The following is a 15758-nucleotide window of genomic DNA, read 5'->3' on the forward strand; positions in this document are numbered from 1 at the left end:
GGCTGACGGGTCATTTCTCAAGAACAATAGCTAAAGGGCCTGATACTACCACTTGGATCTGGAACCTACATGCCGATGCTCACGATTTCGATAACCAGTGATTTGGAGGTATAAATAGAATACTGTTATAGAGAAGTAAAATTTAATATGAAAAATTGGTTCCGGAAAAAATTAGGATGCTATAGTAAAATCTTTTGTTATAATGAATGATAATTACACTGCATGATCTTGCCCCAAGCAAGGCGCACATCACTAATATGTACAGATGGCAAGGCATTGGTCTGGGCTAAAGATATTTGCATTCAATGGGTTTAAGCCCCAAAATTGTCAGCTTCGATCTTCGATCAGTTCTACATTTATATGTTAAACTAGAAATAATGAATTTGGGCTGGATAGCTCCCCAGCACTGATCTAAACCTCCCATAAAGAATCTTCAGCCTATTTTTCTGACCTAGAAGGATTTGGTATTTCGAGAAGAAAAGAATAAAAAAATTAGGAAGGCAAAAATATTATTTACAATATTGAAGGGGCCTGGACTAAGTTAAAACGGAGGGTAAATTTCTACAAAATTGCATCTGAAGTTGCTACAAAGATGAGAGTGTCCGTCTGAACCACTCGGACAAACGTCTCACTTTCGTTGTTAACTCGACATTTCTTCCACAGTATGACTCTGCATTTGAGAGCATCACCTCAATGTCATGCTTCATTCCCTCCAGACTCCTATAGTAATTGTTATCTAGCCTAGCCCGAATGGTTTCAAGTGACAACGGAACAGGAAACCTGCAAATTAATAGTACTTCATAAGTATGCATCATTTGCCACTCATAGGGAACTTTACATTCTGCCAATCACAGATTCATAATACACAGTGCCAAGTAATGCAACTTGTCAGAGCATGAAACAAGTACAAATGGAAATTGATGAAACCAACTACGCTACCTGTTAATGAAGTTTGACTTTTGTGAAACTTGTCTCAGTTTTTCAACCCCATAATTGTCCTGCAGCCCAGCAAAAAAAAAAACTATTGAGACATGTTCTGTCAATAATATGAATTAGTAGCCACAAGCGGATATTGCTACCTGAGGTTTATTCCCAGATTGCTCCAGCTTAGTAAACGCATGCATCAGCTTCTCTCTAGTTTCATCATCTATATGGGGTTGTTCCCATTGGGTGTCAGCATCATAGAGTTCCCAAGGACTATGCTGATGAGTTTCCGATGGATCACTCTTGTATCGGACAATATACCTTTCCCAGGGGCTGTCAGGAAATTCATGAGATTTAGCTTGCACATTTAGAATCCTACCTTCCCACCAACTCCCATCTTCCTCACCTTCATTTTTCCACCAAACTTGGCATTTGTCCCGGGAAGTCCAGTTCCTTTCTATAGCAGCATCATATCTGCTTCTTTCAACAAGAAAATCAGGGAAACCAGTCACTTCAGGCAGTGTCAACTGAAATGATTTCCCCACCACATCAGAAGCAGGATCTACAAATTTCAGCGTCATTTTAGCGCAGCTTTCTCCGGAACCTGGCCGTGTTTTGTATTCAAGGTTTTCAACCATACAAAATTCTACTGCTCTTATATTCCCCTTTATTGGGCTTAAATCCCTCAAGTTGTTCTGAGTTATGTACTCCTCATGCCCCTGTATAGATCACCAAGTGCAGATTACGGATCAGTTTCTGGTAGAAAAAAGAATTCTAGGCACACAAATCTTTGACATTAATATAAATTCAAGAATACCTGTCTTAAATACACAATTTCATCCCCTCGCTGAGGTATATACCGGGAGCCCTCCTCATGGGCTACCAACATCAACCATGAGCTTCTTGCTGCGTGATTTGATTTCCTTCTGTCTGGAGGACTAGTTTCACGGGCATAATAGCTGCTTCTCCGCGTTCTGGTAGATCGCAACCCAACAGCACTAGCTGAACCAAGTAGCGGTTCTTCAAATGAGCTTTCATGATCTCGGTTAACTGAAGTCTTTTCAGTTGATGTTCCCTCTGAACCATCATGTGGCTGCATGAATCTGTCATTGCCATGTGCAGGATTCACATCACAAGTTGTTGACCTTAATCTAATAGATCTAGTTCTTCGAACACCCTCAATAATGGCCTCAGATCCCTCAGCTAGGCTATGACTCCCCGCGTTTGAAGTGGTCGCTTCTGTATTCCCACTGAGACCTTCTCTACCACTTCTACGCTGACCAAATTTTGACCTTCTATAGACAGCACTGAACATCATATCATGCGACCGCACCTGCTGTGACACTTGCAATTCTGTCCCAGAAGTTGCACCAATATTGTCTGCATCTAGCCTTTTTGCATGGTCTCCATCATTTAGAGTTGGTATTCTGCTATCTTCTTCAGTGGGGGCTTCTGAACTTAAGAGCTTCTCAGTATCCTGACATTCAGAAACTGTATCACAAGCAGTGCACCCAGAATCCTCCAATGAAGTCTTTGTATCAATCTTGTCACTGTTACCAAGATGACCAGAAAGAATTTTTGACCTTATACGCAACCTCATTGGGATAGGAGTAGCATTTTCTTTAACTGGATGATTACTGTCAGTTCCATCTAAAAGCGTAACATTTTCTGCCTCCTGTATCGCATCCTGACAATGATTCTCATTGACATGAATAACTCCATTGGTTTCATTTTGGATCCCTGAACAAGGAGAAACTCTGTGGTGCTCCTTTTCAAGCATTGAGTGCCCATTAACAACATTTTCTTTCAGAATGTGTCCCTCAGCAAATGAGCTAGGTCCAGTCTCTGAGCCTGATGGCAACACTTCTCCCATCCTTGAGCGCTTGGTTGAGCGGGATTTAACGCCTCCCCATTTGATGTTCCCATCTTTGCACCCTTCCAAGAGGCCCAAGTGATTTTCAATTTTTGATGGTTGATCAGTTTCACACTTTTCTCTTATGTCACCATTAGCATCACTCGGGTTGTTATCCTCAAAGTCAAAGTAGTTTTGACTTACTTCAGCAGCTTCCTCAGGAGCCAAAGATGGACCAGCTAGACCAGGCTCGTAATTCCTTGGAGTTCCATATTTACTTGAATCACGATTTGGCAGTTTTAGGACCAGTTTCCTCCTAATTCCACCGTTGAGATTAGAGTTAGGAAATGGCTGAAGCTTATTTGTTTCATCAGAGTGATCAATGCATATTTCTTTCCCCTTTGAATGCCCATGTCGTTCACTGTCTGAGGACATATCTGAATCCTCATTTCCATTGTTTGAGTCCTGAAGTGTGGATTCACTATCTGATGAATCGCCGTCTGAACCATACTCATCTTCTCCTTCAGTAGATGTCCCCGTAATTCTGGAAAACAAATGTAGGGCATTGCGAGCAGCAGCTCTCTGGGGTCTCAAAGATTTCGATGACTTTTTCTTCGCTTTTCGACCATGTCTTGATTTCCTAGAGCGATTGATCCTATGAGAACTGTTGTCACACTCGTCCAAGTTCTTCCTTTTTACACGCCTTCCAGAGGATGTCATAACTTCAGCCTTCAAAAAGAAGCAAAAATGATTATCAAGAACTGCATGTAAAAAAGAAAACTGAAGCAAAAATACAGAAAAGCCTTTTACTTCTGATTTCTGCTTCTTTCTTCTTGATCTACGGAGAGCATCTTTTTGATTGTCTTCAGCCTCACTGTCTTCATCACTAAATTCTGGATTTGCAGAAGCATCGGAACAGAAACTCCCTTGCTCTTTTCCAGAAGAATATTCTTCAGCTGCATTATACTCTGAATCTGATTCATCACTTTGTACCTCAATTTCTGGTTCCCAATCCATTGCATCCAGAAAAACTGGAAGTGGTTCAATCAGCATCTCCAAGTCTATAATAGGAAAAGTTTGGTACTGCTGGTCCATGTTGAAATCTGTCCCAATAGAAAATCGGAATGACGAGGGTCTCCACTCGATTCCCAAAGCTCCTAAACGCCTTCGTTGATACATGCTCTGGTATGGCTCTGGATATGGAATCATGCCTGACATCACATAAATACATGAGACATTTGGGGGAAAGAATAAATAAGAATGATATTCTTTAAACAAGAATCACCAACCCGCATCACAAAGGAGATCTTGCATATTCCTCCTGTACGGAGCAAGTTGCGTTTCCTGTAAAATATTATCAATTAATAAAAAGCATAAACAAAATCTGCCCTTCAACTTCGTAGAAGTTGGTGGTTTGAATTAAAACGGCGCTCCAACAAACCTAAATCAATATCAATGCCAAATCAAGGTATGACAGTGATACCAATCATTCAAATTCAAACTATGATAGACGATGATACAGGATAGAATATTTTTGAATCTCAATTCTAAATCAATAGAATATATTTGAATCTCAATTCTAAATCAATATCAATAAGGATACTTAGCATTTAAACTTACTGAAATGTTCACTTCAAATTGTTTTTAGTTTAAAAGTGCAACCCTGAAGCTATCCCGCACCTAATCTCAACCCTCCTTTCTTAACTTATAGTTTCTTGAATAGATAGCACATAGTAAGGAATTGACAGACCACCAACCTGGTCAAGGACATTTCCTTGTGAATCCTGAACGACAGGGCGATAATCTCCAAGAAAAAACTGTTCAAGACATGCATCAGAAATCATTTACTTAATCTGGGACAATGCAACCAAAATACTTCTGGAACTCCAACAAACCTGGTCATACTTAGCATCCTGTTGGGATTCTCCTTGCCCTGTATTCAATATGTACAATTGGCCAACATCATCTGAAAGTATTATTGACGTCCCATCCCTGTAAGGTAGAAAGGAACATACATCAAAGCTAATAACTTTCCCATAACTAACTAAGAATTTAGCATAGACAAGGTAAATTGAGTGTAATAAATCTGCATCTCCTTTTCCAAGTAAAACAGCTGTAAAGAGTACCTCCCAGGTCTTTGACACACACCTGAGCTTGAGTGTCTTGAAGTAACATCAAATGTATTGAGAAAAGCTGTAGAAAGCACAAGTAAGATCATAGACTTACGGAGAAAACTTCCCATCAACTAGCTTGAATCTCCCAATTTCGTATATTCGAATAGGTGCACCTTCCCATATCTACAAATTTGAAGGATATATGGAGTTTTGGTACTTGAATTGATGCGAAAATTTAGTACAAGTATACTACAAGAAGAAGAAAAAAAAGTAGGAGAATCAGTTACTCACATCCCAGACAATTGTTTTCCCATCATAACCAGCACTCATTGCTATTCTAGGATTAGAAGGATGGACATCAAGTACATAGGTCTGCAATCAGCAAGCGCACACCATGAGACATAGTCCGGGCAAACAAAAGTAAATGCAATCAATTGTAATTAATTCCTACTTAAGTTTAATCTCATGTTCAGGCAGCTAGGAGGTTATAAATAATATAAGGATAAAGTGGGCCTTCAGTCCAGTTCATTATAGTATAGGGCAGGTCTTGCTCACAATCTTTAAAGGCTTCCCAATTTATGACAGCTATCATGACAACCTATTATCAAATTGCATCAGATAGCTTACAGATTCAGTATGACCCGTCAAAGAATGCACTAAGCTACCATCAACAGCATTCCACACGCATATTCTGCAATCTGCAAACAAAGTTTCATCAGAGCACCTTAAGGTAACAAAAAATTTTTAGGGCTTCAGCAAGAATTGTAGGTGCAATGCAAAAGAAAAAGAAGAGTTTAAACTTAAGCCTCTGGGTTGAGAACAAGCTGAAGTAGACTATTAAAACTGATTAAGAAGCAACAGGATCAAGAAGAACTCAAGCCTTTGGGATGAGAACGAGCTGAAGTTACGTTACTAAAATTATTTTACAAGGAAAAGTACTAAGAAGCATGGTGGAGACACCATTGAAGGGTGAAGATCTACCAACAGGAAGTACCCAATGAAGAAATCAGGGAGAAGAGTTGAAGGCAGTGACCAAGAGTTAAACAATTTTAAAAAGCAGTCAAGCCGAAAGGTGTAATAATTTGGTCAGCTAATTTAGATGCTCTCAATGTGCGGAAAATGTATAAAAACTACATCATACCCATGATAGCAGCAAGGACAAAACGATTATCCAAGCTCCAGACAATCATATTAACACCGCGTGGAGTTGGAAGAATTCTTTGACGTGGACCGCCTCGAGGAGGTTGAGGTGGCATTGGAGGTGGTGGAACTTTCAAATGATATGCTTTCTGCCAACGTCCGCCCTTTCCCTTAAACAAAGAATATACGGTATGAGAAAGATGAAACAAATGAGAACAGAACTAGATATTGCTTCGAGCTTAGAAAAGAAAACAAAGATTGAATGGGGATCTAAAGAGAACTCACATGTGATCTACGTGATCTGGGGATCCAAATAATTGCACTGCCATCACGGGAACAGGTAACAATGTTATCATGATTAAACCTGAAACAGTAAACTTCGGAGGTCAAACTTCTTTAAGCAAAATCACAAGCAATATTTATGACGACAGAGTTATACAGCATGTAGCTAACATGATGAATGTTTTCCACTTTCTCTTTTAGTTCCTTTAATTTCCTTAGACATACCATGAGTTTTTGAACTTAGGGACAGTGTCTTCCTTTGATACATCAGAGGAGGAAAATCTGGACGCAACAGCACAGCCACTGCACTCACAAGACAACATCATGAACATAAGGAATAGAAACACACTTGAATTGAACTGACACATGAAACTTTATCCTGGAGCTATTCACCTGAATTGCACATAGTTTACATCATTTTCATGACCAGATAAAATCTCAATCTCATTATTAGGCTGCTCTGAATCATCAGAATTAGATTTACAAGCATTCCAGACCTGCAAGTAAATAAGATCATCACAAGCAGCACACATCAGTGTCAGAAAGCTACAACAACAGGGTAATGACAGTGGATACAAGTCAGGCTACAACAACAGGGTAATGACAGTGGATACAAGTCAGACAGAGCAATCTGTTCTTACTCTTGCACAAGTGTCTGAGCTTCCAGTTACAAAGAACGTTCCACTGGCATTGAATGAACAACAGAAGATCTGGTGGATTTGCAAAACAGTGCTTGATGATGGACCAGTGTTCTTCCCTACAACCATTTAGGCAATTGTAAACAATTTGCCATGTAAGTTTGGATTCAGAATGTCAACAGACTATGTTGCTCGGACTCTTCAAAAATGACGGGAGAGTGCAGGATCCTCCAAAAGTAATATAACTTTGGAGGTTCCGACATGGGTGCGGCAGTATTTTTGAAGAGTCCGAGCAACATAGCCGACAGATAAACATTGCAACTTACCAGCAACTGTTTCAGGCGGTTTTGGTATGTACAGGCGTGGTTTATACTGAGAAAATCTAGCATCCCAAATCCGACATGTTCCATCATCAGATGACCTGCGGTAATGGTAGTGGCATAGAGTATATAGTAGTCAAGGAGTGACATTATAGAGTATACAAAGAGATAGAAAAACATTTCTTTTTTTGTAGGTTCTCTACATTTGGTATACCACTTGTATACGGGAGTTTCTTCCATGAGCAATTAAAGCATAAAATCATTAATAAAATTATTTTACCTTATCAAAAGATGTACCATGAGCAATTTATAGCATGACATAGAAAATAAAGTTATTTCATTGGATAAGACTCATTTATGTGGAAAGGTCTCTTCACAATGTAAAACTCAGTCTCCACATGAAAGACTACTTGTGCTCTTGGGCCACAGTGCAGATGGGGTAGAAACAGTAAAGTCACAGAGAACAAGATTTATGGAGGCAAAAGGGAAAGGAAGAGATTAACCATTTGAAGTTAAACTATCAAGCATTTTTTAAAGCAAAACTACCAAGCATTGGATAGCTTTGAGAACAGCTTATTTAAAAAAAACAGAAACCATCTAGATGATCCGGCAGTGAGATCTTGAACGAGCCCTCATGGACTAGACTACCATTAGCAAGCTCAAGTCAACTTAAAGCATGGTATGGACAGGTTAACAGTTATTTTTTTTTTTTCAATAATCAACAATCAAATAAGCCTCATTCTCAAATTAATTAGAATCATATGAATCCTTTACTCTGCTTCATTCAGGTCAGTTACCATTTTGTTTGAACAAATTCAAACTTGGGAAGATTTAGGAGAAATAGCGTGAATAAAATTTTGAAAGACAGCTTCCTCTAGACCCTCCCTTTATTAGATTGCAAAAAAATAGTAGAAAAACCTTTGCAAAAGTTGGAGTTATTTTCTTTAATTAGAAGGAAGGCACTATGGGTTCTTCCTTTATATCACTTAAATCTCATGTAAAGAACTACCTATAGGTGGAGATATCCTCTTTCAGGGTAACATTTGTACAAAACTTTGCACAGATACACAATTAAGAAAATGAATCAGAGATACAAAGATATTGCATATGAAATTCCACGGAAGTAGCATAGACAATCAAATGGTCTTACGATAAGAGCTGATAAATAGAACTAGGTCTTGGACTAAATGCTATTGCCGTAACAGCTCCAGTATGACCACGCAACACAGAAATTGGCAGCCCATCAGGCAAGCGCCACTGTTATAATGAAAAAAGAACACTCAGATGACCATTCAGAAGTACACATGATAGGAAATCATGTAACTTTGAAAAAGTATCTTACAACTCTGATGATGCAATCATTTGAAGCAGAAGCTACTAAAGTGTTGTTGGAGTTGACAGCTAGGTCAGTGATATCACCCTGAAAGAAAAACAACAAGTGAATGCAAAAGACAGAAGATTAAGAGATGGATCAAGATAACTATAGCAACAGCTTACTTCATGCCCGCGGCAGCTGGCCAAGCAATATGCAGTTTCCATTGACCAAATCTTTACAAGTCGGTCATCTGAGCCAGTAATAACATATCTCCCAGACCGATCAAATATCGCTGCAGTCAATATTCCTCTTAATTATTCAATTGACTCAAAGAAGGAGTTTATAGAGCACCTAATTAAAGCAAAGCTTCATTAACTAAATTACTCAATGGCTCAAGGCCAAAATAAGAAGCAAACATAAACCCACCTTGACCAGATGAAAATTGAAAAAAATTCATAACTCTACATAACAGCAAAAGCAGAATGATAATCATCAATATAAAGCTACTTTATAATTAACCAATGTCAAAACTACACACCCACACAATGTAACAAAATTTGCACAGTATCACCAAAATGGGACCACTACTTCCTTCTGCTTTGGGTAAACATTCTATTATTGTACAAAAGATCAGGAGATAACGATACACACAAAGCTAAGAAGTTACACATGAAGTAATAGAACTGTCTTAGGGCACTCAGCCACTCTCAGAAAGGTGGTTATCATTGAGTCCAAGAAGTGATGATATAAGAATAAAACATGCAAACCAAAGAAGTTACCACAATAAACTGCATTCCGATGTCCTCGAACTTTTTTAATATTTTGCATCTTCTGCACCATAGTGGATGGTTTCGCAATGGCATAACATGCTGCACGAATAGATGGTGGACGATGGTGTTTAGAAAATCCACCACCAATTTCTCTCAAACTTAGTCCACGCAGCTGATCTGCTAGCATGTGCGGCCAACGTAACTGACCCGGGGGCTTAACTTTATCTTTTCTCTGGTCTTGATCACCTGATAGAGAGAGGACAAGAGTTTAAGGACAACTGAGAGCTAACAGGAAGAATAAAGTAAAACCCTCTACCACTCTGGGTATCAAGTGGTGCATAATGGTTTCACTTGTCAAGGACATGAAACTACTCCCTCTTCATTTGCCAGTTTTGGCACCTAATAAAAACTAGGCAGAATTCTACTAAAAGTATTACTCTATAAGACTTCTGCAAATTCCAGAAGAAAAAAATTCAAACTATGATTTCTTCATAAACCTAAACTATGATGTGATGCATTCTCCATAAACTATCTTTAAATCATTGTTTCCTTCAACGTATTTTAATTCACTGTGACTAATCTAATACAATCAAATGAATATTTTAAGCTTTGTGCTCATTCAATCTGCTTCACATAAAATGATTCAGATGGAATCAAAAAATTTACCACATCGAAATTCGCAGTGCATGAAGAATTCATGGAATTTTTGATAACCAAGTGAAAAGTAGTGAAACTAGAACGCAGTAAACTAGAACACGTACTGCTGAGAAGTGAAAAGGAACCAGTTCCCAGCAGAGTCGGAACAGCTGCTGCATTAATTGTATTGCTACCAACCATACCCGGAGGGGGAGCTTTCACAGTCAACAATAATTGCTTTAAAAGCTTCACCAAGTGATCCTTTCCCACATGAGAGTACCTAGATACATCAGACACATTATCACCATGAACACAGTAAGCAGCAAACATAATTCAGGAAAGAGGGAGAATACGATCCCAACCGCTTTCATCTTCTCAAAAGAGGAAAATTTCATAAGGACTGTATATAAAAGGGTGGGGGGCAGCAAAGGATCAATAAGAGATCAACTGGTAAAAAAAAAAACTACATTTTTTGAGTAGCACAATAAACCAGATGATTTTCTTGTATCTGCAATCATTCTTGAATCAAAACAACTGAATGATCTCAGTCATCACAAGCATTTAGATCAAATATCAAGAGATAAGGGCCTATAACAGAGAGTAACATCTTTCAATCTGAAAGGAGTTCATAAACTGTACTTTAATTCCATTCAGAAAACATGTTACTAACTCGAAGATATAAAGAAGAAATACATGACAAGAGATTGGTTAAAGTGGAATTGATAAGTCATATATCCTTGACATTTGATGAATAAGGAAGCAAAAGTTACCTTTCCACCAATCTATTGTAACTTAATGGGAAAGACCTCCCATCATCATTTTCGTCACCACTTGGTGCCCCACTCCTTGAATACCAAGCATGGTATCTACGGGGTAAAAGTTGATGCTCCAGAAGTTCATTCCAGAATTGCCCATAAGTTCTGTGACATGGTCCAGCTGATAGGAAATGCATAATCAAAAAGTAGACCTCACCCATGTCGATGTCCATATCAGCATCTGTTGAACTTTGTGGATCAGATTGAGAATTTTGATTTGCCTTTCCAGATAAGTTCAACGATTTCATACTTCCAGATGGTGCATCAGAAGGGGGAATATACTTCCGAAAAGACATCTATCCAATATAACCTAATAAAGATAAAATACATTCATCAAGATCCTTTACAAAACATGATGTCAGGAAAATGAAGAATAAGACAAATAAAAGAAAGAATTGATGAATTGTCACATCGCTTGATAACTTGCCGCGGAGCTTCCATGCACAGTTAAAATTGCAATTTCTTGCACATGCTTGAGAGGGGGCTCAATTACGGAATAAATGAGAAAGGAACAAAGTGTAGATCCATTATTAATTAACATTCAGCGGTGCGAATTGCCATCCCAGGGACCAGTCCAAAAACCTCATCTTTGACGGCAATAATCTGTACCCACAGTTGCACAGTTGGACAAACCTGGACCATGTTGTCTCTTTACCCACAGCAAGAGTGTATTTGAGTCTACACGTAATCTAATAGAGGTAAGGGAAATTGAATTTTGACTTGAATTGCCATCCGAGGGACCAGTTCAAAAAACTCTTCTTTGACGGCAATAATCTGTACCCACAGTTGCACAGTTCAACAAATTTGGACCATGTTGTCTCTTTACCCACAGCAAGAGTGTATTCGAGTCTACTCGTAATCTAATAGAGCCACATAGAGCTAAGGGAAATTGAACTTTGACTAAAATTCTGGAACCCTTTATTTCTTTTTTGATAAATCTAAAATTCTGGAACCCTTTCTATATGGATACACTCAAGTTGGAAAATTAATGTGGGAAAGATACCTGGTTTATTATCCACAAGGACCATGTCTGAAGAACCTGGAATTCCCAGGACACATGAACATAATTTCTAGGAATCAGTAAACTAGTAAGAGCACTGAAGAAGGAGAGCCTTCGAAAAAATTTAACATTCAGCCATGATGTAGTAATTTTGTTCCATGGTGATTTTAATCATTCTCTAGGTAGCCTGAGAAAAGTTAAGAGATTCCAGTGTTTGTAGTTCAAACCTGGGACCAAACACAAGTTTTTGAGATCATATTCTAGATACATTGAAGTCAAGTGGAACCCTTAAATATAGTTAAAATGACAAGCTTGATCCACTTACTGTCAAAACTTTCATCGGGCACCCAATGGTTGCTCTTAACTTTTGGCTTGACTGGTTAATTGGCTGTTATCTTTATGGCCCGCCTATAGCAAATCAACTATCCTCAACAACAAACTACAATCAGTGTCAGCTGTAAGAATCATCTATATCAATTGATGTTTTTATTTTTTTATAAGTGATCTCTATCCATTGATGTATTCAGGTCCATTTCATTCTAGCACTGAATAGTTGGTGTTTCAAGGCAGATTAGTGTTCTCTAAACCTCACACTTATACCTGCACAGAGACGAGTCTCTAACTAGACTAAAAGATTCTGACTAAAACCAGACTAATGTAAGTGAACAACAACATCTAATCCTTAGCCCCTATTAGTTGGTAACGACTATATCGATCTTCTACCTCCATTGTTTTCAACTCCTATCTAGATTCGTGTTGGTTTTGAGTGATTGTAGGACACTCGTTTATCACCCTTTTTTCTGAAACTGAAGTTTATCACCTTTAACCACCATATTGTCATACCTAACGACTGGTGTTCGAAGACGGTGTTTGTACGTCTCCGTAAAACATGGCCAAACTATCTCACACTACTTTTTCTCATTTTAGCTTCCATGCGTGTTAATTGCACCCTCTGTCATATGTCATTATTTTTAATCTTGTCCAATCACATATCACTGAACATCCATCTTAACATCAATATCTTGACAACATTTACCTTGTGAGTATATTGGATCGGCCAACTTAGAGGCATTGACACTCATATAATATCATTGGATTTTAAACCACTTGATAGAACTTGCCTTTCAATTTGTGAGATACATTTTGCATAGAACCTCTCCATTTTAGCTATCACTTTTATTTTTGCACTATCACTTTTATTTTTGCACATTCATCATCACCTATTACATCATCCCTCTAAATGATTGGAAAGCACCATCATGCATCAGCGTATCTAATTTCACTTCACCTTAATTCTTTTTATGAAAGCTAGACTTGCAACGTATATAGTCTCTATTGTAAAATCTACATGGCATAGACCAAACTAGTTCTTTATTAACTATTGTAATGGCCCTTAGTCTATATTCACTCTTTCCCATTTTTTGGACAATTGGAAGAAAGGTGCATAGTTGGATGGACTAAGGGTCAACCTCATTTTTTCAATAAAGGCTCATACCCATAAATGAAAGTGCAAGAGATAAGTTCTCAAGCCTCATTTGGGTTGAAAAACTAATAAACAGCCGAGATGTGACAACTTTGACCAATCTCTGCAAGGGAAAAGGTGCTTAGAACCAATTTTACGCAAATCCTTCACTTACCTTGTCGTACCCTTGTTGAATGGGTGCGATAAGCATGTGGAAACTTCGTTCCAATCTTTCAAAATTTTTTTTGCTCAAATCCTCAAAAAATGTTGCCGGCCGTGTGTCGGATTCTCCAAAAGTTAATCATTTTTTGAGGATCCGGCATGAATGCGGCGGCATTTTTGGAGGATCCGAGCAACATAGCTTCAAAAGACACTAACAATTAACAAAGAACTATAAAAGCTCGAGCAAAATTGTCTACAACTGACGGGATAAGAAAGCCTAAGGCATAAATAATTTCTTGAAGTATTTATCCTAGAATTGTACTAAGAATTTCCTGTATGGACTATTTTAATCTACAAATTACAAAGATAGGTTTTAGATTCACTCTACCTATACAGAGTCATAAACTCGGAGGTAGTCTGAGTCATGATATAAGCACTTGAGAAACCTAAAATTGGATAAGGTTGGCAATGTTAAAATATTTCAGGAGAATCTTAATAGTTAAGGCACTCCCATAGTCCCATGGTTCCACAAGACCAAGATCATGGTCAACCGAGGAAGTGCAATCTCCCGTTTTTGAACCTAAATAAACAGATATAGAATACATGCATATAACGACCTCTCTTCAACCTGTTCTCCTAGTTTTCTTGGTGGAAGGATGTTGTTCCAAGGAAAGTAAACAAATATCCTATTTCATAGTTTGTGTTTTCACTGCTAAATTTAATTTTCCCAATTAATCAACTATGCCTCAATCCCAAATTGGTTACGCTCAAATATATAAGGGCAGCCCGGCGTACAAAGCATCCGCGTTAACAGGGTCAGGGGAAGGACCGCACCCCAAGGGGTGTGATGCAAGCATTAGTGGCTGCTCCCACAGCTCGAACCCGTGACCTATAGGGTCACACGGAGACAACTTTACTATTGCTCCAAAACCCTTATGCTCGACTATATGATTCCTATATATCCATTCTCTTTCCAGGCCCATCTCAATACTAAATAATTTTACAGCAACAAGGTCTTAATATGTTTCCACTTCCCAAAGATGATACTCATAATAACACCATTCCCCAGAAACAGAAAATTAAAAAGACAATGAAAAACAACAGTAATAGTCTAAATCATGAAACCCTAATATATGTTACCCTAGTGGAACCAAAATAATCTAATTAAGGAACTCAAGATGTTCTATTCTATCTTTTGTTTCAATAATATTGATCTTAGCACCACAATTACAAATAAGAAGCACAAAGGAAGTACAAAATTTTACCCAATAACTTTGAAATAAAACAGAAAGAAACAGAAAAAAAAAATAACAAAAAGATTGAACCTTTTATATTCTTTAAGCAAGTTAACTAGATGGGCAATCACCAGAAACAAGAAACCTTGAACAACCGCAACCCATAAGCATTCCACTGTAACATTGAAACAAAAAAAAAAATTCAAGTTATTTACACTTCACACCCTATTAAAGTACAAAAATAAACCAACCCAATTTCAAGAAATGGTCCAATTTGAGATCTAATAAACCTACATGCAAAAAGAAAAAAGAAAACAGTCCCAATTTTGAGTACAAAATAAAAAAGAGGAAATATGAAATACCCTTTATTTTGTTCCTACATTCCCAAATTGGAAACTTTAATTCTTACCTACAATACAGTCCTTTTGGCCTGTTGAAACGATGGCGTTTTGTTTCTTGAGTGGAATTTTAGTAAACAAAAAAGAAAAAGAAAGATGGAGATCGAAGGAAAAATTAGTTATTAAAAGTTTCTTGAAAATTAAAAAAAAAAAAAAAAAGAATTTTGAACAAAGGGAAGTGGGGTTTTAGATATTGAAGGAGGGAGCTCTTATATTGTTTGTTGAAGTTCTCTGTGTGGAGTGTTTGGTTTTGTGTAGGAAAGAGAAGAAGAAAGGATGTGTGAAGAACACAGTAGTAGAGACACAAAGGGGTTGAAGTTACCAATTTATATCTTTATGCCTTTCTTCAAAATAAAACAATTTCTTTATAATTACGTGAGAAATATTTATAAATACTACAAACTCTTTAAAAAATCAAATTAATAAGGGCAATGCTTAAGTTATTGTAAATGATTTTGATAAATTTTCAGTTTTAATTTTCATCCGTCGTCCCAATTTATGTGATATAGTTTAACTAAATATGAATACGAAATTTAAAAAAAAAAAAAATTACCCAAACTTATATGGCTGACTTTCTCATGCAAGTTCGAAACCCCCCGCCATGGCATTACGTTAGGGGATTTATATATTTATGTGCGTACTTGCCTAAGCGCGTTACCTGTATTTACCTCTTAGGAGAAATGGCTATTCTCGCT

At 37.7% G+C, this 15758-nt stretch overlaps 1 protein-coding gene across 2 annotated transcripts; it reads right to left on the minus strand.

Annotated features, from left to right (window-relative positions):
* Nucleotides 1-282: 282 nt before the first annotated feature.
* Nucleotides 283-15366, minus strand: LOC132041592 (uncharacterized). 2 transcript variants are annotated; one of them, XM_059432292.1, is made up of 25 exons: nt 15075-15366; nt 14756-14840; nt 10762-11116; nt 10117-10271; nt 9365-9601; nt 8768-8877; nt 8613-8690; nt 8421-8527; nt 7277-7371; nt 6954-7069; nt 6706-6809; nt 6538-6615; nt 6316-6394; nt 6032-6200; nt 5518-5588; nt 5182-5262; nt 5003-5073; nt 4672-4768; nt 4534-4593; nt 4066-4120; nt 3587-3987; nt 1742-3505; nt 1080-1643; nt 940-998; nt 283-780 (listed from the first exon to the last, which is right to left on the minus strand). In XM_059432292.1, the coding sequence occupies exons 3-25, from the start codon at nt 11100-11102 to the stop codon at nt 585-587; spliced, it is 5088 nt and encodes a 1695-aa protein (XP_059288275.1). In that variant the 5' UTR covers nt 11103-11116; nt 14756-14840; nt 15075-15366; the 3' UTR covers nt 283-584. The 2 variants fall into 2 exon arrangements, with proteins under 2 accessions (XP_059288275.1, XP_059288276.1); XM_059432293.1 differs by lacking the exons at nt 10762-11116; nt 14756-14840; nt 15075-15366 and having other exon boundaries at nt 10022-10164.
* Nucleotides 15367-15758: the final 392 nt, after the last annotated feature.

Source organism: Lycium ferocissimum, unplaced genomic scaffold (assembly GCF_029784015.1).
Source record: "Lycium ferocissimum isolate CSIRO_LF1 unplaced genomic scaffold, AGI_CSIRO_Lferr_CH_V1 ctg10788, whole genome shotgun sequence".
Classification (NCBI taxonomy): Eukaryota; Viridiplantae; Streptophyta; class Magnoliopsida; order Solanales; family Solanaceae; genus Lycium; species Lycium ferocissimum.

Bases quoted from the DNA above. Each gene is read 5' to 3' on its own strand.
- LOC132041592 (XM_059432292.1), bottom strand. From the start codon at position 11,102: ATGTCTTTTCGGAAGTATATTCCCCCTTCTGATGCACCATCTGGAAGT. The intron at 8,528-8,612 runs GTAAGATACTTT...TCATTATAACAG, and splicing joins ATGATTGCATCATCAGAGTT to TGGCGCTTGCCTGATGGGCT. The intron at 7,070-7,276 runs GTAAGTTGCAAT...AAATGGTTGTAG, and splicing joins ACCGCCTGAAACAGTTGCTG to GGAAGAACACTGGTCCATCA.